Here is a 24865-nt window from a genome sequence, read left to right as displayed (position 1 = left end):
TCTCCATTTCACACTTACCTGCAAGACCTTTAGCAATATCCACTGCATACTGGCTTAGATCAAGGGTGACTGAAGATAGTAGGTAGGAGATAGCTGTTGAGAACAAATCCAGAAACTCATTGTCAGAGTAAAAAGAAATTCAACACATCACTACCTTCAAAAGAAATTAAAGCACAGATAGTGTGTGTATAGAGCAATCCTCAAACGTTTGGATCATCCCAAGTGCTTTACAGTTAATAAACTATTTTTGAAGTGCAGTCATGATTGGAGCATTGGAAATGCAGCACCCTATCTGTGAAGCAGCCTTTGGGAATAGCCCTAGTGTCACAATATATCTGTTTTAAGCCCCATGGGTGGGACCTGAACTCACAACATTGAATACTGCCAAAAAGACCATTTTAGATAAAGATCCTATAACCTCATTGAAAATAATATTTACATTTGAGGTCTAATTTGTTCCCTGATCTATCAAGTTGTCTAATCTCTGCAAATTATAATAAATTTTAGTGCTGCAGGTTGGCAGGATAAGGTTTGGGTAGGGTGAGGTAGACTAAAAATAACTTTCAATGACTCCTGTTACAAACCCCGATTATGTTTGCATGTACGGTCAAGTCATAATATTCATTATAAGTTTCTAATTTGAGCAACACACCAGTGACCGAACTTTAGCCAGTGAGCAAACTGATACCACTGATACCACTCGAGAAAACTTGGATGGACAAAGTACTGCAGCACTGCAGGCATTTTACTTACTTTCAATTACATTTTCAGGGTTGCGCAAAATAGATTTAAGCACCATAGGGAGCAGAGAATCCTTGAACTCTTGATGGGATACATGGCGAAGTAGAGGCTCACAGCGTTCCTGTGTGGAAACCACAAAATCTCAGCAGCTGAACCTATCTGCACTGTATCAAGCAATAAAAAACAACTTGTTCATGCCGTTACATGCATATAGAGCAAAGGTTGAGTAACTTGGAATCCAATTTATTCATCAACTAATTCAGTGAAGTCTGAAATAAGGAGAACATTTCACTCCTGTTAAACACATCTACAATGCTAAACACAAACTTGGAATTGCCAATTTAACAAAGAAACTCTGAGGTGATTTTATTCAGCCTAGTTTGTTGAACAATATTTTGAATGGTAACAAATTTTTCCTCACCAGAAGGTGTTTTGGAGGTTTTATCTTGCTCAAGAGGACTGTCTTCACATAGAGTTCCAAAATGCTATTCTGCAATACAATCAAAATAATTCTTCAGGCTTTTCTCCAGGAGAATCTGACCGGAACATCAGACTGCATCATTTGAAAACAAATCACCAAATAGAGCACAAGATAAATATTCATCATTCGTTGCATTGCATTGCCTAATTAACAAGTTCAGGAATCTCCCAAGAACTTCAAAGCATCACCAAATTTCTCCACAAGTAGAGTACAAGGTAGATGACTGGGTTTAATCCTTTGTATTGAGAAGGCCAAAGCATACTTTAGTTGAAGTTCATGGATATAGGGAGAAACGACTTCTTCTGTTGGCGTCTAGGACAAGAGCAAAATCTTTCAAAATAGAGTCAAGACAAATCAGGAATGAAAGTAGGTAGTTAAACAACAGTCTGCACACATTGTGATTGTAGGCTACACAAATATGCTGGGAGTCACACAGTGTTCTTTATGTAGCAAAGATAAAGATACACAACCCATATTTTGGGCTGAGTTTCCCTGATATTTTTGTGCAAAATGAAAACAGGTAGTACTGCTTCATAGGAAGATTATGGAAATTCATTTGGGATGATCTCAAAAATTTGTCAAGGAAGATGGACAAAGATGAAATATTAAATGAAGAGATTAATCGTTCTATGATGGGTAGGGGTATTAAGAATTATGAAATAAAGTTAAATGCCATTAATAAACAGACACCAATTATCTAATTATTGGAATGTTCAAGCCTGCTTTTCCTTACAACACTCATAGCCAACATTGCCTCATTGAAGGTAAAACACAGGATTCTGTTGACACCGTGGTGAAGTGAAAAAAACACACACAAATTCTGGAGAAACTCAGCAGGTCAAACAGTGCCTTTATGTAGCAAAGGTGAAGATAGATCACCAACATTTTGAGCTGGAGCCCTTCAGCAAGGGCCTAATTGAACTTCACTTTGCTGATTCACCTTGCTGTGCCACCTACAGATTTCTGTACAAACTTCCAAGATGCTGCCTCCTTTAAAATTTTCCATTCATTTTTCTAAAGTAGTGGTTCTCAACCTTCTCCCCCCCCCACCCCCCTCACTTACCACCTTATGCAATTCCTTATGGCATAGGTGGTCTGTGGTTAGTAAGGTGGAATGTGAGTGGGGGGAAAAAAAGGATGAAAACCACTGTTTTGAAGTGTGTCACCTCTCACAAAGTTCTTGAAATTTCATCTCTAATGTTTCATGTCTCAGTTTCTTTCCTCATCTCATTGTCTATAAATGTTGAAATTTGCCATATCCTATGACATACACATGAAAATAAAACTGCAGTCCAACAAATAAGATAAGTCAACTTTCTGGATGAGTGAGTTAAGTAGCCCACTAAAGCAAAACAATCAATGCTCCAAAGCTGCAAGGTCACACACTCAATGTGCATAGGTCACATACCTTATATTTGTTGATGTTGGCAAAGTCTTTCTGGTCAGTGCAGTACTGAATCAGTACTCCCAGCATAGCCAAATGCATTGGGCTTGGCTCCAGCCCCATAATTGTAGCCAGATATTGCTGTGCAAGTTCAGAGTTCTGAAAGGAAGTAGAAGCTTAAGTAGAATATAAGACAACTAAAGTAGTTAATCCTTTGGTAATGAACAAGTTGCATGACTCTCAAATGTTTTGCCCCAAATCACAGGAAAACCATTGAGACAAAAAAAGTTAACTCATGTTTCTTACAAGCTCTGCAAAACATTTTGAAACATCCTGTGGATAAGTTTGCAATTCTTTTTATTTTTTTTTAAACTTTATTTATTTTAAAAAATCATTAATAGAAAATCAGTATAAGTAATTTTATATAATTGTATATAAAAAGAAAATTAAAAACATAAACACAGAGAAAAAAAACAAAATGAGAAAAAAAATACCCTCCCACCCTATCAGCTGGCTCTCTTAAGGAGAGCTAAAAAGGAAAAATATATAATACATCAAAGTACATCTAAATGCATATATTCCAAATACGGTAATCACTTATTGATGAAAAAAAACAATTATCATGCAAATTATATGTAATTTTTTCCATAACAATACAAGTTTTCAATTCATTATGCCATCGCATTATATTAATCACTGTGTTATCTTTCCATGTACTTTCTACACATTTTGAATGACAGACAGTACTAAACGTACAAATGCAATTTGAAATTTATCCAGCCTTAATCCCTTTAAAGGAACCATGTAACCCATTAAAAAATAGATGGACCTAATGGTAACAATGTTATATAATTTTTTCAAAATTAACCTAATTTCTTCCCAAAATGGTTGTACATAAACATAAGACCAAACAGCATGTAAAAAAAGTACCAGTACATACACCACATCTAAAGCAAGAATCCGAGTTACTAAAACCATATTTTGTCAATTTCTCTGGGGTTAAATATAACTGATATAAAAAATATTATAATTAATAATTCCATACCGTACATTCGTCAATTTAGTTACACTGTCGTAGCACATATCTGCCCAATAATCTTCAAGAAAAACAAAAGCTACATCATTTTCCCATTTAAGCTTAGACTTCTCCCATTCTGGTTTATCCATATTGTCTTGTAATACTTGATACATAACAGAAATATAACCCTTTTTTGGTATAGAAGAAATCAAAGATTCAAATTCAGTCAATACAGGTAGTCATCTCTCTACCATACATATCTTTCACCAAAGCTCGAAGTTGATAATAAACAAACGAAGAATTTTCAGCAATATCAAAATGTTCCCTCAATTGATTAAAGGAAAGAAACTGTCCTTCTACAAAACAATCCTGCAATGTCTTTATACCTTTAGAATCCCAACTCTTTAAATAATTATTAAATATTGAAAAAGGAATAAGCTGATTATTATATAATGGGGTTAAAATTGACAATTTATCTTTTGATCCTAAAATCTTATTTCTTTTAGTCCACACCTTTAATAAATCCTTTAATATTGGCATATTATATTCCCGCAACAAATTTATATTCCATCGATATATAAATTGATGCACCTCAATTTCAGAAATGCAAGCCAACTCAACTTTCGCCCAACTTGGGGTTTGGTCCAAATCCATCAATCTACTAATAAATTTCTACTGGGCTGCTTCATAATAATTTTGAAAATTAGGTAATTGAAGCTCACCTCACGCATACTTCCAAGTAAGTTTATATAATGCTACCCGCAATAATTTATCTTTCCATAAAAATTCTCTCACTGTTTTATTTAAATCCTGAAAAAATCCCTTTGAAAGAGGACACAGTATTGATTGAAATAAATATTGAATTCAAGGAAAAATATTCATCTTAATACAATTAACTCGACCAATTAAAGTTAATGGGAGATCTCTCCATTTAATTAAATCTGCTTTAATTTTTTTTAGTAAAGGAACATAATTTAATTTATATAAAGAGCGATAATCAGCATTTACAATTATTCCTAAATATTTAATTTTATCAGACCATTTCAATTTTATAATATCTTTATATTCTGAATAATCTCCTTCTCCAACTGGCAAAATTTCACTCTTATCCCAATTAACCTTATATCCAGATAATATTCCATATTGCAATAAACATTCCTGCAGATGCAGCAATGATCGTTCTGGGTCTGTCAAATATATCAAAACATCATCTGCAAATAAGTTAATCTTATACTCTTCATCCATAGCTCTCATCCCTCTTATCTGCTCATTCTGTCTTATTGTTTGAGCTAGGGTTCAATACCCAATGCAAACAAGGTTGGTGACAATGGACACCCTTGTCAAGTCGAATGCATCAATTTGAATGGTAATGAAACTTGACCATTTGTCACCACCCTGGCAATCGGGTTTGTATATAAAGCTCTAACCCAACCAATAAAAAGGGCCAAATTTAAACTTGTCGAACACCTTAAATAAAAATTCCCATCAACCCTGTCAAAGGCTTTTTCCGCTTCAATCGCAACAATCATTGGATGGTCGGGCTGCTGTCGATATGCATTGACCAAAGTAATCAATTGAAGGATATTATAACCATATAACCACTTATAGCACAGAACAGGCCAGTTCGGCCCTACTAGTCCATGCCGTAACAAATTTCCACCCTCCTAGTCCCACTGACCAGCACCTGGTCCATACCCCTCCAGTCCGCTCCTCTCCATGTAACTATCCAGTCTATCCTTAAATGTAACCAATGATCCCGCTTCAACTATGTCTGCCGGAGGCATATTTCACATCCCTACCACCCTTTGCGTAAAGAAATTTCCCCTCATGTTCCTTTTATAATTTTCCCCCTTCAATCTTAAACCATGCCCTATAGTTTGAATCTCCCCCACTCTTAATTGATCTTAATCTAATGCGTTTTTATTCTTAATAAAACCTGTTTGATCAAAATGTATCAATTTAGGTAAATACTTGGCAAGTCAATTTGCTAACACTTTTGCTATAATTTTATAATCTACATTCAGTAGAGAAATAGGTCTAGATGAAGACACTTGCAACGGATCTCGATCTTTTTTCGGAATTACAGTAATTAAAGCACTGGAGCATGACTTTGGTAACTCGTGCTCTTCAGTTACTTGTTGTAATACATCCTCAAACAAAGAGGATGAATTTTCATGAAAAATTTTATAAAATTCCACAGAAAATCCATCATCCCCCAGTGACTTTCCATTTAGCATCGCCTGTATAGCTTCCTTAATCTCAAATGCTGTAAATGGAGCTTCGAATTCCACAGCATCTTCCTCCTTTAATGCTGGTAACATTAATTTGGATAAATAAGATTCAATAGAACCACTATCCTGTTTCCCCTCAGAAGTATATAATTTTTGATAAAATTAATAAAACTGGTCATTAATTTCCTGAGGTTTATAGGTAACTATTGAGTTCTTTTAATCATCCGTGAAACCTGTTCCTTCTTTAACTGCCATGCAAGTACGTTTATGTGCTCTCTCACCCAACTCGTAATAACGCTCAATTAATTAAACGCTCAAATTGATAAGTTTGCAATGTGTTATAACGTAGTTTAAGATTAGCCAAAAGCATTTTTTTTTTAAATCTTCTGTCACATCTTTCTGATATTTCTTCTCCAATTCAGCAATTTGCTTCTCCAGTTCTAAACTCTCTGCCATACACTGTTTCTTAACTTTAGTAGTATTACTAATAATCTGCCCTCTTAAATAAGCTTTTAGTGCATCCCATAACACAAAACAACTATCTACAGAATTATCATTCTCAGTCAAGAACAAAGTGATCTGTTCTTTAATAAGGTAATAATCTCTGGTTTTTTCAACATTTTCTTTCTTTTTCTTTGGCTTGGCTTCGCGGACGAAGATTTATGGAGGGGTAATGTCCACGTCAACTGCAGTCTCGTTTGTGGCTGACAAGTCCAATGCGGGACAGTCAGCCGCGGTTGCAAGGGAAAATTGGTTGGTTGGGGTTAGGTGTTGGGTTTTTCCTCCTTTGTCTTTTGTCAGTGAGGTGGGCTCTGCAGTCTTCTTTAAAGGAGGTTGCTACCCACCGAACTGTGAGGCGCCAAGATGCACAGTTTGAGGCGATATCAGCCCACTGGCGGTGGTCAAGGTGGCAGGCACCAAGAGATTTCTTTAGGCAGTCCTTGTACCTCTTCTTTGGTGCACCTCTGTCTCGGTGGCCAGTGGAGAGCTCGCCATATAACACGATCTTGGGAAGGCGATGGTCCTCCATTCTGGAGATGTGACCTACCAGCACAGTTGGATCTTCAGCAGCGTGGATTCGATACTGTCGGCCTCTGCCATCTCGAGTACTTCGATGTTGGTGATGAAGTCGCTCCAATGAATGCTGAGGATGGAGCGGAGACAATGCTGGTGGAAGCGTTCTAGGAGCCGTAGGTGATGCCGGTAGAGGACCCATGATTCAGAGCCGAACAGGAGTGTGGGTATGATAACGGCTCTGTATACGCTAATCTTTGTGAGGTTTTTCAGTTGGTTGCTTTTCCAGACTCTTTTGTGTAGTCTTCCAAAGGCGCTATTTGCCTTGGCGAGTCTGTTGTCTATTTCGTTGTCGATCCTTGCATCCGATGAAATGGTGCAGCCGAGATAGGTAAACTGGTTGACCGTTTTGAGTTTTGTGTGCCCGATGGAGATGTGGGGGGGCTGGTAGTCATGGTGGGGAGCTGGATGATGGAGGACCTCAGTTTTCTTCAGACTGACTTCCAGGCCAAACATTTTGGCAGTTTCCGCAAAACAGGACGTCAAGCGCTGAAGAGCTGGCTCTGAATGGGCAACTAAAGCAGGATCGTCTGCAAAGAGTAGTTCACGGACAAGTTGCTCTTGTGTCTTGGTGTGAGCTTGCAGGCGCCTCAGATTGAAGAGACTGCCATTCGTGCAGTACCGAATGTAAACAGTGTCTTCATTGTTGAGGTCTTTCATGGCTTGTTTCAGCATCATGCTGAAGAAGATTGAAAAGAGGGTTGGTGCAAGAACGCAGCCTTGCTTCACGCCATTGCTAATGGAGAAGGGTTCAGAGAGCTTATTGCTGTATCTGACCCGACCTTGATGGTTTTCGTCCAGTTGGATAACCATGTTGAGGAACTTTGGGGGGCATCCAATGCGCTCTAGTATTTGCCAAAGCCCTTTCCTACTCATGGTGTCGAAGGCTTTGGTGAGGTCAACAAAGGTGATGTAGAGTCCTTTGTTTTGTTCTCTGCACTTTTCTTGGAGCTGTCAGAGGGCAAAGACCATGTCAGTAGTTCCTCTGTTTGCGCGAAAGCCACACTGTGATTCTGGGAGAACATTTTCGGCGACACTAGGTATTATTCTATTTCGGAGAATCCTAGCGAAGATTTGCCTTCAATGGAGAGCAGCGTGATTCCCTTGTAGTTTGAGCAGTCTGATTTCTCACCTTTGTTTTTGTACAGGGTGATGATGATGGCATCACGAAGGTCCTGAGGCAGCTTTCCTTGGTCCCAGCAGAGCTTGAAAAACTCATGGAGTTTGGCATGCAGAGTTTTGCCGCCAGCGTTCCAGATCTCTTGGGGGATTCCATCCATACCTGCTGCTTTGCCACTTTACAGTTGTTCAATTGCCTTATATGTCTCTTCCCGGGTAAGGCCCTCATCCAGCTCTAGACTCAAGGGTTGTTGAGGGAGCTGGAGCAGGGCAGATTCTTGGACTGAGCGGTTGTCACTGAAAAGAGATTGGAAGTGTTCTGACCATCGGTTGAGGATGGAGATCTTGTCGCTGAGGAGGACTTTGCCGTCTGAGCTGCGCAGCGGGCTTTGGACTTGGGTGAGGAGCCGTACACAGCCTTTAGAGCCTCGTAAAAACCCCTGAAGTCGCCAATGTCCGCACTGAGCTGGGTTCGTTTGGCGAGGCTAGTCCACCACTCATTTTGGGTCTCCTGGAGTTTGCGCTGAAGATGGCTGCATGCGCGATGGAAGTCTCATTTCTTCTCTGGCCAGGACTGCTTTGGAAGGTGAGCCTGGTGGGCAGCTCGCTTCTTTGCCAGCAGCTCCTGGATTTCCTGGTTGTTTTCGTCGAACCAGTCCTTGTTTTTCCTGGAGGAGAAGCCCAGTATCTCTTCAGTGGATTGCAGTATGGCAGTCTTCAGCTGATCCCAGAGGGTTTCAGGGGACGAGTCAGTGAGGCGGATTGCATCCTCGAGCTTTGCTTTGAGGTTTGCCTGGAAGTTTCCTCTCACTTCGTCTGACTGCAAGTTTCCAACATTGAACCTCTTTCTGGGGGCTTTACTGTTCCTGGACTTTGGCTTGAAGTGAAGGTTGAGCTTGCAGCGAACAAGCCGGTGGTCAGTGTGGCATTCCGTGCTGGGCATGACCCTGGTGTGGAGCACATCTCGTTTGTCTCTTTCTTGCACCAGGACGTAGTCCAGGAGGTGCCAGTGTTTGGATCGGGGATGCATCCAGGTAGCCTTCAGGCTGTCCCTCTGCTGATAAAGAGTGTTTGTAATGACAAGCCGCTGTTCTGCGCAGAGCTCCAACAGGAGGCGCCCGTTGTCGTTGCACTTGCCGACACCATGCTTGCCCAGGATTCCTGGCCAGGTTTCTGAGTCTTTGCCGACATTGTGTTAAATCTCCATCTATAAGATGAACGTACCACTTCTGAACTTACACAAGAAAAAAATAATAAAGAATGGTCTGATATAACCCTGGTTTTATATTCTGTCTGTAATACCCTTCCTTGTAAATGTGCTGATACTAAAAAAAAATCTATTCTGGAAAATGAATCATGTCGAGACGAATAAAAAGAAAAATCCTTCTCTGTCGGATTGACCCTTCTCCAAATAGCCAACAAATTTAAGTCTTTCATCAAGTCCCCAATTTGTATCGCCATCTTTGATTTCTTTATACTTTTAGGAGATCTATCTAATAAAGGATCCAGAACACAACTGAAATTTCCCCCAACTAAAATATTTTCATTAGCCTGATTTAACAATAAAAAAGCATAAGAAATAAAACGCTCATCATCTACGTTAGGTGCATAAACATTAAGCAAAGTCTAAAATTCAGCAAAAATTTTACAATTCACCCTTAAAACCCTCCCAGCATTGCCTTCCATAGATTGTAATTCAAAGAGCAAATTCTTATGAATTAAAGTCGCTACACCTCTTGCCTTGGAATTAAAGGAAGAAAAAAAAACATTACCAACCCAATCTCTCTTCAATTTGAGATGTTCCTTTTCAGTCAAATGTGTTTCTTGCAAAAACGCAATATCAATTTTCATTTTCTTAATACAAGCCAGAATTTGTTTTCACTTAATCGGGTTATTTAACCCCTGCACATTAAAAGTTGCAAATTTCAGATTAGACATCTCTACAAATTAACACTCACTACAAATCGCTTCCCTTATATCTTAAAATCACTCTCCTTCTCCTAAATATTTTTTAAAAATAAAAAAATTCAAAACAAATTTTTTTTATTAACTCAAAAAAAACTACCCAAAGGTCGTAACTCTAAAAAAAACCCCACTAGTGGCAGACGACTATCAAAGATTTCAGTGCCATTCACCACCCCCACCAACCCCCAGACAGAAATACATTATTCACATCAACATAATCAAATAAATATATTCAACCCATTGACTCCAATCCCGATGATTGTTCTGGGTCTTCAATGTCAATAAGATTTTGAGTTAACACTTCTTTCTTTCCATTCTTCCCATTCCCATTTTTATTTGCCTTCCTTTTAGGCGACGGCGGTGAGGATCGACCATTTCCTCGCAACTCTGGTAGTGAATTAGCAAAATTTCATTCATCATGGTCATTTTCAAAAGATTGAGATTGAAAATTACCATAAAAGATTTTTAACACGAAAAGCAAATTTGTAACCCTTCCGCCACAACACTTTAGCTGAATTGAATTCCCGACGTCACCTCATAATCTCCTGACTCAGATCTGCGTAAAAAAATAGTTATTTTGAATCATTATTGGAGTTTGACTTTGTTGTACCTTCTGCACCGTCAACCATAGTATCATTTCTCAGTCCTGATATTTCAGACAACGGATTAAGACCGCCCGTGGCAGTTGTCCCAGAAGTGGTTTCCTCCACAATGCTCTATGTGCCTGGTCCAACTCTAGGCCTTCCGAAAAAAACTCCTTGCCCAACATCTCGGGAATCCATTTCTTAAAAAATTTTATTGGATCGGAACCTTCAATATCTTCTGGAAGACCACATTATTTTTTCGACTTTGATTTTCCAGGGAATCAATTTTTTTCAATAATTCCTTCTGAATTCCCCAATCCACAAAAGAATCTTCCACTTTCTCCATTTTTTCCCTATTACGTTCAACTTGATTTTTACATTCAAAAAAGCTATTTTAATTTTTTTTTTAATTTTCTAGCACTGTGTCCACTGATTTTATACATTTATTAACATCACTCTTAACTGCAGTCCAAAAATCCTTGAGTCATTTGTTTAAACATATTATCCATTTGATAAGCAATCCCTTCCAAAACAGCACACACAGACTCCATTCCAGATTTCAGTGCCTCTTTTTGAGGCCTACCTTCTCTAGTCTCCATTTCCAATTGCCCCTGCGTGCTGCCCAGTAGAGGTAAGTCTTCTTCCTCTTCAAATGTCGTCAGACCCTTTCCGGTGCGGCTGCAGACCTGAACACCCGACGACGGCACCCCGACCACGTTGGGACGCGGCCGCTCATGCCCCCCCCACAGCCCACACCCGATCCAACAGCTCCCAAACCCTAGAGGTACCATGCATGCCCGATAAGGCCAGAGACTGCGCAGGTGCGTCTTCCGACGCCACTCTGCGTGTCCCCAGCCCACCCGACGGCAGCGCGGGCTCACGGGCTCCTCTCTCAGCCGGGTCGACCACACGCCCAGCATCACGGGCGTGCGGCTTGGCACCAACCGAGCTAGGCGTCATACTCAGCCAGGCAGGGGTCCTCTGTGTCTTGGGAATTCCCGAAGTCGACTCCGTGGCTTCAGTTAAGCAGGTAGGCCTCAATTCTTCAGCACTCTTAAAAGGTCATTTCTTCTGCAATTGAGTTTTCGTTTTTTTTAACATTAGTAGTCATTATAACCCACTAATGTTCCAAAAAATAAAAATACAATTTTTAATCACTTTTATAAACTTTAAAAACAGGTACTTAAAAAACTAGCTAAGGTAGGGTGGGATCGCAAGTCTGTCCTCTATGCCATCTTGCCACACCCCACTTTGTTTTCTTAAGAATATAATTTCATTAAAATGCTCTGCTTCATGCACACATCAAAATAAAGCGCTCCCCCTCATCCGCCCCGAATGCTATAATTGTAGCTTGACATCAGCATGGGTAAGAGAGTGTAGAATAAATTAACAGCACCGTCAAATAACCAAGTCTGATCAGCTTCAATCTTGGCATGCACAGTTGTGGCATCTCAACAACTGATGGCCACAAAATGACAGTATACAACGTAATCAGCATTCAGTAAATATGGTGGTGTAGTGGGCCGAGCGATCGCACGGTTGTCACAAGATGGCGTGGGCCCCCCCTTCCATTCTCAGGGGAAGCCTGTGTTTGCCACGTGTTGCCTAGGTAATGTCACCACTTCCTGGTCGTGTAGCGCTGAGCAGACAGCGACTCCGCAATGCGTTGATGTCACTCCCAGAGACCAACGCGTTCCAGGCAGGAAGCGGCTCGCACCCTTAAAGCAGCGCGTGAAATTCAGATAAAGTCAGTTACTGGTTCACCCTTGTGTGTGCGTGTGTGGATGTATTTCATTTCAACAGTGCTGCTATTAGCAGATGATACACTGGTGGTAATTTAGTACTAGTTATACAGACACTTTAAATCCAAAAACAACCCATACAGAATGGTTTTTTTTAATCCTCCACTTTCTCATCCATCCTGAATATCCATCTTGGGGCCTTCTTGTCGATGCAAGAAGGCTCGCCAGCGACTAAGCTTTCTACAGGTGTACCGTGGAGAGCATTCTGAGTGGTTGCATCTCTGTGTGGTATAGAGGTGCCAAAGGCACAGGACAGGAAGAGGCAACAGAGGGTTGTCAACTCGGCCAGCACCATCCTGGGAATTAGTCTTCACTCCATTAAAGCCATCTACAAGAGGTGGTCTTTCAAGAACGCAGCCTCCATCATCAAGGATCCTCACCACCCAGGCCACGCTCACTTCACTCTGCTACCATCAGGAAGGAGGTACATGAGCCTGAGACGAACACCCAATGGTACAAAAACAGCCATCAGATTTCTGAATGGATGATGAACCACAGACACATCACTTTTTCTCATCTTTTGCACCAATTTATTTATTTCTAAATCCAACTGATAGCAATATTTGTACTTTAATACAGCTGCAAAACAACAAATTTTGTGACATGTTCATGACAATAAATTCTGATAATGTGTCAGCATTTTCTGGATCACCCCACTGCAGCAACCCTCTGCAACATCAAGGAACATCCCAGTCACTAGGTTTGAGAGATACTTTGCCTTCTTACCTCTTTCCACAGCTGCCTGAACTTTTTCAATACTCCATTCACTGTGTGCTTGTTCCCACCACCCAGGACCTCAGTTAGGAGCAGACACTGTACCTCCACCTGTCAGGAAGCACAGCACATGTTGATAAGGGCAACCCATGCGGTGGCAAGTGCAAAACAAGAAAACGCAACATAAAACATCCCATAAACCTCAAAGCAGGCCACATTTAAAAAATTGCAGTGCTGCCACTAGTGCGGACCAGCAGAGACACAGTACTCCCCCATGGGGTCCAACCATCCAGTTTGCCTGACGTCAGCTCTGCATAAGCAGCCTGTTAAAAGAGTTGACAGTGGTTTATTTTAAATTTCTGTGACCAGCCCTCGTTTGAGAAGCAGAAGCCATGACCCACAGGATGATGGTCATGACGGAGGAGCAGCAAGGGGCTCAGAGGTTGAAGAAATACACAAGCAGTGGGGCTGTTAGTGATGGGAGGGGAGGAGCCCACAAAGGCTGCGGGCGACTGTGGTCACTGGACTTGCGCCAGGCTGCGGACTGCTGGAGAATGGCCCGAGACGGGGTACCAGGTATCGGAAACGGGATGCAAGAGGGTGCTGGAAGCTCTCTGGTCATGTCAGAAGTTTGTACCTGGAGCTCGGGCTTCTAATCGTTTGGACTGATGGCTGTGCGGCTGCGGGAGCGCTGGAGGCAAAGCCATGAATGCTCAGCGATTCTGGGGGGAGGGGGGAGGCTTTCTTTTCCTTCTCTTTCTCTGACTGTAAGGGGTGCTGGGCAATTTCAACCAATGGGAAATCTTCACGTTAGATCCTTCAACTTGGAACAAAAAAGAAACCTGAAGATGGTGGAATTCTAAAACAAAATCAAACAATGCTGAAAGCTCAGTAGATTGGGCAGTATCAGAGGGGAGAGAAAGTATAAATGTTTTGGGTCCTCAAAACTGGAAAAATTAGACATTTTGTGTTTAAGGTTGTGCTGTGGAGGAGAGATGGAGAGGAGAGGGAATATCTGACTAAAAGGTGATGAATTACTTTGAAAACCAGAGTCTATGAAGAGAGCATGGGTGGAGGTTACCTAAAATAGATGAATTCAATATTAAATCCTGAGGGCTACAGTTTGCTCGGAAGGGAGGGGAGATGCTGCTTCCCAACCTGACATTGCGCACTGACAGAGCAAGCACAGGGGACCAAATGCAGAGGGTCATCATGATAGTGGGATGGAAAATTAAACTGACAGGTGACTAGAAGCTCATGGTTCAACTAGAAGGACTGAATGAAGCCATTCTACATTGGGTGACTAATTTCATGCAACCATCCTTTCTCCCCCGCACTCTCCTCATAGATATGGCTGTACCTTTGTTTTGATTTTTTTTTCTCTTCCATCCGCAATTGTTGTCTTTAATTGTGGTGTTTGCCATTCTGCAAACTTTTACTCTGCTACCAACCCAAAATGTGAAGTGAGCAGTACAGAATACAGGTATGCACCGCTTAACATCCATGATACATTCTGTGAAATTGGGCATTGTGCAATGTGGACATTGTGCTAACACCATATATACTTAGCAAAGCTATATGGGATACTGTGGTGTATCTATAAACTTTGTATTTGTAAGTTGGGATCAGTGTGGTGACCGACACGGGGCTGTGGGAAGAGAGTGGGGCAGTGGGATCAGTGTGGGGACCAACAGAGTTATGGGGAGAGAGTGGGACAGTGGGATCAATGTGGGGACCGATACGGGGCTGTGGGGAGAGAGTGGGACAATGGGATCAGTCTGGGGACCGACACGGAGCTGAGGGGAGAGTGCAGGGCAGTCAGATCAGTGTGGGTATACATTTTACAATTTTCTATTACTTTTTCTAAGTTGCCACAGACTTGTTCATGGTAACTGGATAATTATGGGACCAAGGACATACATGCGGTCGAATGTTGCTCGATCGGACGTCAAGTAGCACATACCTGTATTAAATTACAGCACGCTCTATTTCACTTATCCAGGTCTAGTTATTTCCTTACAAGGTGCAAAAGTCTGGCGAGCTTCATTTCTACAGTGCACTCTTAAGCATGAAGCTTATCCCCAGCCCTTTCCTCAGTCACTACACAGAAACATTTCTATTTCACATCCACTCACCATCTTTCTCCATGTCTCTGTTGTTTGTTTCTCAGGTGCTGTGAAGGCTGTCTTGACCAACAGTAGTGTCCAATTGAGAGCAAGGGATGCTGCTGATGCACTGCTCTTACTGTGATGGAAAGAGGGTTCAGGTGTCAGTGATTTTAAATTGTTCCAGCATCACAAATATTTGAACAAGCCTGAAGTGGCTCAAACAAACTGAGCACACTGAACCTTCGCACCTCGGGGGAAATACCGCCCAGGTTTCCCAAGCTCCTACCCCCACAGATGCAGGCATTCAGGATCCCATTTGTTATTTTATATTTTCTCAATTCTTCTTTTGTTCCTTGGCAAACTATATTTCCACGGTGAACACAGTGGTGGAAAGTGTGCTGACTGGCTGCATTTACAGTTTGGTATGGGGACACCAAAATCCTGCAAAAGGAGGTGGACACAGCCCAGGACATCACAGGCAAAGCTCTACCCACCATCGAGAACATCTACAGGGAACGCTGCCATCAGAGAGCAGCAGCAATCATCAAGGATCTACATCACCCAGCACACGTTCTGTTCTCGTTGCTGCCATCAGGAAAGAGGTTTAGGTGCCACAAGACTGGCACTACAAGGTTCAGGAACAGCTGCTACCCCCCCTCCCCCCCACCATCAGACCTCTTAAAAATAAACTCAATCCCCATTACGTCAACCTTCCATAGGAGCTCTATGGAGAACATCCCGGCCAGCTTCGTCAGTGGCATGGTTGCTGCAGAGAAATGGATGGGAGGTCAATCCAAGAGTGACAGAGAGAATCACTGGAGTTTTCACCCTCCTTTCCCCCCCCTCCACCCACTCCAATCAAGGTGATCTACCAGGATCGTTGTCTGAAGAGGGCACCCTGCATACAGAAGTGAAAGAGCCAGCAACACCAGGCTGAAGAACAAACTCTTTCCACGGGCGTGAGAATGCTGAAAGACCAAAGGAACTGCTCACATTAACCATCAGAGACTCATATTTATGAAACAATTTTTTTAATATATGGATGAAATACTTGTCCTGCAGATGTACTGTTTGTCTGTATGTATGTTATATCTTGTGTGTCTGCGTGCTTTGCACCGAGGACAGGAGAGAGCTGTTTCATCAGGTTGAACTTGTACAATCAGATGACAATGAACTTGACTTGAATCAGGGACTTGTTTAAGGACTCTTACACTTTATATTTTTCTCTCTGCATTGCACAGTCAAGTTTGTCTACATGTGTATGTTGAGTAGCTTTTTTGCCCTACAAATAAGTGGCAAGTGGTGATTCTGCCTCACCCGCAGGAAAAAGAATCTCAGGGTTGTCATGCATGTTCTCTGCCATAAATCCAAAGATGGCTAAACTGAGAATTATGTTCCATTACCTTCCTATAGAAACCATCTGTAAAGAGTTTGTACATTCTCCGCATGACACACATGGGTTTACTCCAGGTCCCCTGATTTTCTCCAACTCCATATACACAATACAAAAGGGTTAGCTGAATGTAATTGGGCAGCATGGGTATTCTGGGTGGGATACCATGCTGTATTGATAACATTTATAAAAATTAAAAGATGTCAAGGATAACCTAATTTCAGTGAAATATGCCAAAGGATCCGAGGAAAATGTAATAACATCAGACCTTTATAGCACAGGGGGTGGTCTTTCAGACCATCATGTCTACATACTCTGTCATTGTTCCTACTCTCTTTGTTCATTTATCTTCCTGATCCGGAATTATTTTCCCCTCCACCTTTTAAAAAAAAATTACCCACTGAATTGGAGTTCTTTCTCACTGTTTCGCACACTAGTGTTGACAAAGAAAGACCAACTAGGAGTCACCAAAACAAAAATAGATCCAGGGAGGACAAGTATATAATTTAGTTCGCTGTTGGTCGCCAAGAATTCTTTGCACAGATCCACAACCCTTTCAGCAAGAGGACAAGAATGGTTCCTGAGCAAGGTACTGTTTGGCTTCAAGGCCTCCAGTTAAAGGTCAGTAGGTACAGGTACACACATCTTTATCTGGAATCCTTGGGGGACAGTGTGCTCCAAATTTTAGATTTTTCAGATATCCACCCCCACCCCCTTCCAGTCGCTCTGCTATCTCCCCCACTCGCCCGTCCGCCAGACTCATGCTGCCAGTCTTCCCCCCCCTTGCCCGCCCGACTCGCGCTGCTGGTCTCTTGCCCGCTCGACTTGCGCTGCCGGTCTCTTGCCCTTGCCCGCCTGACTTGCGCTGCCGTCTCTCTTCCCACTTGCCAGATTTTGGAGCTTCTGGATTTTAGATGTCCAGATAAAGGATTGTGTACCTATATCATGAATCCAACAAACAGAAAACCACAGGAGATAAACTTGTTCCTTTATATCTCTTCTCTTCCCACCATCACAGCAGGAAAATTACAATAGTCCTTCCCCACCCAACAACTCTCTCTGGTGAAGCAGCAGTTCGTTTGCACTTCTTCCAATCTAGGGTGTTACATTTGGTGTTCACCGTACGTTCTCCTCTACAATGGAGGGATCAACTATAGATTGGGTGCCACTTTGCAGAGTTTGTAAAACTGGCCTATGCAGTTGCCTGACACAGGTCAATGTACAGCACGTCTATAAACTTGGCTAGAGCCCCAAAGTTTGAACTGCTAACTGTGAGAATGCAAGTTTTAAAATGTTGACTGGAAGAGAAGCTGGCTGCACACCTTTCTTTCTTGTTATCAGTTCGAACTAATAAGGACCTCCTGATATGACAAAGCAGTAAATAACCATTGAGTAAGGGGCACAACCCTTATTAATGAATCCCAAGGAATATGTCTGTTCGAGAAAGGAAGAGGTCTGAAGGTATAAATGTATGATTTATAAGCCATGAGGCAGACTCTCTTGGGGCAAGACTAGCTGCTCGTGGCAGTGGCTCTTGCTGTAAAGGAGTTCCCAGACTTTACAAAGTGATTATCGGTAAGTCTGTTCACACAATCAAACGTCCACTGTAATAACTGCGTGTTGTGGAGAAGACTTTGAATATTGAATCACTGCTTTGTTTCACTTCCATTTTGGTATGTAACATGGTAAAAAAAAACACAGGCCTGCTATTAGAAAAGGTGTCCTGGCAGCTCCAGGGACAGTAAGATCAGTGGAGCTGGTTCCACTGTCAGATCAGCCATGACTTCATTGAATGGTGGAGAGTGTTTGAAGCCAGATGGTCGAGTCCTGCTCCTATTTCTTATGTTGCTATGCTGTAAGCATAAACCATTGTCTTTGTTCTGCCCCGTGCATACCTTGGACTGCCATTCTTACAGATGATGCCTGTTGATTGTAGACACTGCACCAGGTGTCTTGCTGTCATCTCAGGATGACTTTCGACCAGCTGCTGAATAACTGCCCGAAGAGCTCTCTGGGACATTGCATCTCTGCCAAATGACAATAAGCCGTTTGATAAATTCCATGACTACACCACCTCACTTAAAATATTGAAACAGCCCATTGATATGGAAGATTAATTGCCACTTGCACAGTGGGGAGTCTTCAGCAACAGTCAGGTCTAAGAAATATCACTGGATAAAGTTTGGACAAATTCATAACTGATCTATCACTAATCTTCTCAAATGATATTCCTAGGCCCCACATTAGTTGATATTGTAAATAGTTCTCCCCAAGGTACTGCACCAAGTCTATTCCCACAATGACAAATGTGATCAGAATAACCTCTTCAAATAAAACCTCAGTTGTCCTTCCCCAAATTACTGCAACCTCAACAACTCCCTCTTTCTACAAACATGCTCTCCCAAATCCTTGCCTGGCTTTCCCATAATTCCATGTCAGAACCCATTCAATCTGATCTCCAGCCTCACCTTTGTAACAAAACAGCTCTCACCAAAGTTCCAAAGGATATTTGTTCCGATTGTCACCTATCCTCACACTTCTCTAACTATCTTTCGATAAAACTGACTGCACCAGTGAGGAGTAAATGCTCTTGCACAGCTCTGTTCGAAGCATAGCCAGATAATCATTTTATCCCACTCCTTCACAGGTATATTCACCAGGGGCTCCAGAGGGATTATTTGTCCCTTTTTCCCCAAATGCATGTCTGACAGATCAGAAAGACTCTTCAGGAGGCAGGTGTGGATGTGCCAATGACGATTGTCCACAGAAGACTTCATGAGAGTAGACTTTGACATATCCACATTGCCTCTTGAAGAGTGTTTCTGATCTGTTGGACATGTGCTTGGAGAGTTTTCTTCATAATGGCGAGACTTGTGCGGCTAGTTTTATTTTTACATTCTGCCAGGGGAAGAATGGTAGAAGCAGATGATATCCATGTAGATAATCCAAAGATAGGAACAGACATCTTCAAGCAGCTGCTAATGGAATACACAACAAAAATTGTATCTACAAAACAAAAAAACAAATCCAATCGTAATCTCATTTTTAGAACATACAGTTGCTGCTTTAGCAGTTACACAAGTGAATACCCTTTAAGACAAAATGGCTGTCACCCACCTATAACGATGAAGAGTTAAGCAGAAAAGTTTGCACAAGCTTTTCACAGCAGCATCAGGCAGATCTGAAAGGACATAAAGCATCAGCAACAATCTGTACTTGGTTTATAACCATGTCCATTAGTACTGTCTTTATCTAATAAACCATAATCTTCCACATTGTGTGAACAATGAAGCAACTCACATGCTTCCTGTCATCTTACAACACCATTACTGTCATTATAAAACATCTCTGCACTCTAAATTGTTGATTAAACCACTGCCTCACTCCATTGTTTCCATGTTGTAGACTGTCCTCCATCTCACTCTACTGCATCTTACTTTACCTCACTGTTTACACTGGCATACACAGTGTGCAGGATGGTCCCCCTGGAAAGAGAGTACAAGCTGAATCCACACTAAAAGGGATCATCACAGCATTACATATGAAGAAATATATCACTGACAGTACTACTGGCTTGGAGCCTGACACAAATCTAGCAATGAAGCACTGAGTGGCTCCACAAAGAGAAGATGCCCATGAGTATTGTAGCCATTCAGCACTGAGGTGGAGGCTCAGGGCTGTATCCCGGCCAGTGAGTTGTCCAGCATTGCCAGAGCCTGGCATACTTGTCCTATGTGAGGACAGATTGCTCAAATCCTACTGTTTGCTTAACTGCGCACTCAAATCAACAATTCAGATTTAGAGCCCACACTTCTCCCCAACAAAGGTACATGTGGTTACTTGTAGACCCCTGTCAAAGACATGGTTCAGCAGTTACCTACCTTTTCTGTTAACACAGCTCCCCAAATCAGAAAGTATCTGCTGTCTCTCTTTCACACTGGCTGTGGTGACTTTTGCAGCAAACCTCTTGAGAGTGTCTGAAACCTGGAAGACAATGATGCAGTTCTGATTTTGTATTCTGCTAAGCAGGGTATCCAGGTTTGCTGGATCTGCAGCTAGTGATGCAGAGGAAAAGGACTAGTTCCAACTCTACTGCAACTTTATGAGAAATAAATTAAATGAGCCCAGCAAAGGACAAGATAAAATTAATCTTAACAAGCCTTTAATACTCTGTATTTTTGGATGTGAAATTTCAATGTTAATAAGAATATAGAAAAAGAACAAGCCCTTAAAATATGCCAAATTTACTAATGGAAAGCGCACTTTGACCTCAACTCCGCAAACTGCAGAGGGGGCTCAAAACCAAGGGCCAAGGAGGACAAATGGATGCCCCAAACTCAGATTCACCGCTGGAACAGACAGGAGGCTGTGAGGCCAAAGAGGTTACAGGAGGGTGCAGAGTGATTTGGACAAGTTAGGCGAGTTGGCCAAGACATGGCAGATGCAATATAATGTGGATAAATGCAAGGTTATCCACTTTGGAGGCAAGAACATGAAAAAGGACTATTATCTAAATGGTATCTGTTTAGGAAAAGGGGAAATGCAGAGACTTGGGTGTTATGGTGCATCAGTCGTTGAAAGTGGGCGTGCAGGTGCAGCAGGCGGTGAGGAGGGCGAATGCTCCTTTGGCGTTCATAGCGAGAGGATTTGAGTCCAGGAGTAGGGAGATCCTGCTGCAACTGTACAGGGCCTTGGTGAGACCGCACCTGGAGTACTGCGTGTAGTTTTAGTCTCCTTATCTGAGGAAGGACATCCTCACCTTAGAGGGATGTGCGGAGAAGGTTCACTAGACTGATACCAGGGATGGAAGGACTTGCATATGAAGAAGGGTTGGATAGACTATTCTCTGGAATTTAAAAGATTGAGGGAGGAATCTTAAAGGAATATATAAAATTCTTAAGGGTTTCGACAGACTAGATGCAGGAAGGTTGTTTCCAATGCTGGGAAGAACCAGAGCCAGGGGTCACAGTTTAAGGATACGGGGAAAGTTTTTTTAGGACTGAGATGAGGAAAAATTTCTTCTCTCAGAGGGTGGTAGATCTGTGGAATTATTTGCCACAGGAAGTAGTTGAGGCAGGTCCTTGTCAATATTTAAGAGTAGATGAGATTTGGCCCTTGTGGGTAAGGGGATCAAGGGGTATGGGGAGAAGGCAGGAACCAGCTCCTGATAGACATGATCATATTGAATGGTGGTATAGGCTTGAAGGGCCAAATGGCCTACTCCTGCACCTATTTTTCTAGGTTTCTATAATGACAGAGAAGGCAGTGGGATCCACAGACATTTGATGAACTGCCTCCCTTTCTCACCTTGATATGGACATTGGACAAGTGGTACCTGTGTGCCTTTACAGGGTAAACAAAGGAAAACAACTTTTGTGTATTTTGTGTACATCACAATAAGGTACCTAGAATCTTGAACCTTCACATCTGAATTGTCCACCATCTTTCAAAGTTTGGGTCACACGGGAAGAATGCCCACTCAAGAAAGTTATTCAAGGAATTGTCTGAATTTGAAACTGCAAACTGGCATAGCTGAGCATTGCAAAAATGGTTTAGTGCTCACATTGCAAAGAAAGGCAATTCAAACACCAGGAGAGGAGATCTATCCGAAAGGAGCATAGACATTTGTAGGCCTCTCCAAAGTGCAGGCACTGCAAGCAAGTCCTTACCAAGAGCGACCGTTACCATTTCATGGACAATCTCCTGTCAGGAGCACCGACCCCCATGCACAGAGGGCATGCCTCCAGTTGGCCCATTTCAAGGTTGTTCAGATACCCCAATGAGTGCACTCTTCTACCAACATCCTTGAATCTCCAACCATCACTATGGCACCCATTTATGAACAACAAAACCCTGCAGTGAAAGTGTGTGGCTTTTATTGTCCTGGGTGAGGTTAACATTGGACTTGCTGTGCTAAAAGTTGGGAATATTTAGGGTAACCTACAAGAAAATTCTAATGCCAAAATGTAGCAACTTTTACAGCCTTCGATAAAGCTAGCATTTAAGGAAAATCTGTGCTATATTTGGAATAATAAGTACATTTATAAAAATTCAGTTTCTCAAGCTATAATTAAGAAACACGATCCTTGAACAAAGCCTTGCATTTGTCATTGGGTCATAACACAGTTGGAAATCAATCTTCCCATCATGCCTGCACCAGCTCCAACATTCCAATTTTTCTTCCTTACCTTCTCTATCCTAGACCCCTGTCATTTTCTTCCCTTTAAGAACTTGCATTCTCTTCTGAAAGTCTTTATGGCAATTGCTTTTACTATTCTTTCAGGCAGAGAATTACAAGTTACAAGTCTTCGAGTAATTGAAAGTAAGTATTTGCCAATTATCGAAAATCTGTATTCTATTTTCGGATGAACTATCTACCAATGCAACAACTAAAACTACTCAGCTCCCAGGGAAATTAAGAGATATGCCCATCTTTTCAAAGAATGGAATAAAAGCCTTCTGCATCATCTCCAAACTGTGGCATGCCAAAGACTCTAGTTGGGTAAAGGAGCCTTGGATGACAAGAGAGTTGGACAACTGGTCAAGAGGAAGAAGGAAACATACACAAGGTTTAGGAAGCAAACGTCAGGAAGGGCTCATAAGAACTTAAGGAAGGACACAGAAGAGCAATAGGGCATGATCACCATGGCAGAAAAATTATCAGGTGTTCTACACATACATGCAGAACAGAAGGTTAACTAGTACAATACACAAAGGTGCTGGAGAAACTCCACAGTTAGAACAATAGAACACTACAGCACTGAAAAAAGGCCATTCGGCTGTCCAATTCTGTGCCAAAAATATCATACTGCTAGTACCACTAAAGTGCACCCTTTCCATAACCCAGATCTATCCTATCCAGTTCATGTAGCATCTGTAGAAAAGGTAATTAATGTTTTGGACCAGAGCCCTTTGTCAAGGTATGAGCAAAAAACAGGCAAGCATCTGAATAAGAAGGTGGGGAGAGGAGATGGAGGAAACAGCAGAGTTAGGAGTACAAGTGAGCAGGTAAGAAGTCACAGGTAGATAAGAGGGAGCGCAGAGGAGACAAAGCTGATAGGGAAAGGGGGTAGCTCTCAGGCTTTCCTGTATAACTTCAAGTTGACAAGAGGGAAGGTAGGACTGATTAGGGATAAAGGCATTAACATGTGTCTGCAGGTAAAGGACGTCGGAAGTCCAAAATTATTTGCTTCAGTATTCACTGGGGAGAGGGATGTTGTTGAATGCGAGGTCCGTGTAAATCAGGGTAACGTGATGGAGCATGTCGACATTAAAAAAGATCAAGTGCTGGTCCTCTTAAAAACATTCAGATCGATGTCAAAACACATTTCGGGCGAGAAAGCCCTTTATCAAGGTATGAGCAAAATGTACGCAGGCACCTCAACTACATGGAGGTGGAGGAGCAAGTCCCAGACAGGAGGCAATAGGTGGAGAAGGGAGGGAGAGCACACCAGCAAATTGGCTCTGTAAATGGAGTGGGAGGAAAAAAAACAGAGGAATAGGGAAAAGAGGGAGAACAGGAAGCGGGCTAGCAAAAGCTAGCAAAAGTCGATGTTAATGCCATCTGGTTGGAGAGTGCCCAGATGGATCATTAGGCATTGCCTTGGTTTGGCAGTGCAAGAAGCAATGGACAGACATATTGGCACAGGAATGGGGTGCAGAAATTGAAGGGGTTGGCCACTGGGAGATCCCCGTAATTGATGCAGACAGGGCAAAAAGTGCTCAGTGAAGCGATCTCCCTGTCTGCAGAGGGGAGCAAGACCTAATGTCACAGAAAGCAAGGTTGACCAAGCTTGGAGTAATGAAGGATGAGAAGCAACTTAATAGAGGTTTACAAGATTATGAGAGGCATAGATAGAGTGGACAGCCAACACCATTTGCTGGGGCAACCAGAGAACATCTGTTTTAAGGTGAGTGAACGATGGTTTTGAGATGTCAGAGATAAGTTTTTTTTAAACCACAGAAATTAGTGGATGCCTGGAATACATTGCTACCAGTGGAGGCTGACCATAGGGTCAGTCAAAAGATTCTTATGTAGTAAGCACATGAATATGTGAAAAATAGAGGATTATGGGTTGAGGTAGGAATTGTTGTGGAGCTTTTTTACAAAGGGCAGCACAACATTGTGGGTTGAAAGACTTTGACAATGGTGCCATGTTCTATTTTCTAAAATTAAATTATGTAGGTTACATATCCCATGATCCTGCTGAAAAGAAGAACAAGGCTCAAAGGACTGAACAAGCAACTCCTA

General features: G+C 42.0%; 1 protein-coding gene across 2 annotated transcripts in view; it reads right to left on the bottom strand.

Annotated features, from left to right (window-relative positions):
* gcn1 (GCN1 activator of EIF2AK4) overlaps window positions 1–24865 on the bottom strand; it is a 177220-nt gene that overhangs the window by 150119 nt on the left and 2236 nt on the right. For both annotated transcript variants that reach the window (XR_011356331.1, XM_069933655.1), the window contains exons 2-10: window positions 20496–20598; window positions 19732–19795; window positions 18510–18641; window positions 15249–15357; window positions 13126–13224; window positions 2631–2765; window positions 1163–1231; window positions 754–862; window positions 19–93 (exon numbers count right to left, since the gene is read on the bottom strand). Coding sequence is in view for 1 of the 2 variants with exons in the window: in XM_069933655.1 (XP_069789756.1) it covers window positions 19–93; window positions 754–862; window positions 1163–1231; window positions 2631–2765; window positions 13126–13224; window positions 15249–15357; window positions 18510–18641; window positions 19732–19795; window positions 20496–20598 (895 nt within the window). In the remaining variant the exon portion in view is untranslated. The remainder of the gene's footprint in view (window positions 1–18; window positions 94–753; window positions 863–1162; window positions 1232–2630; window positions 2766–13125; window positions 13225–15248; window positions 15358–18509; window positions 18642–19731; window positions 19796–20495; window positions 20599–24865) is intronic.

Source organism: Narcine bancroftii, chromosome 4 (assembly GCF_036971445.1).
Source record: "Narcine bancroftii isolate sNarBan1 chromosome 4, sNarBan1.hap1, whole genome shotgun sequence".
NCBI lineage: Eukaryota > Metazoa > Chordata > Chondrichthyes > Torpediniformes > Narcinidae > Narcine > Narcine bancroftii.
This window is presented reverse-complemented; position numbering and strand designations above follow the sequence as displayed.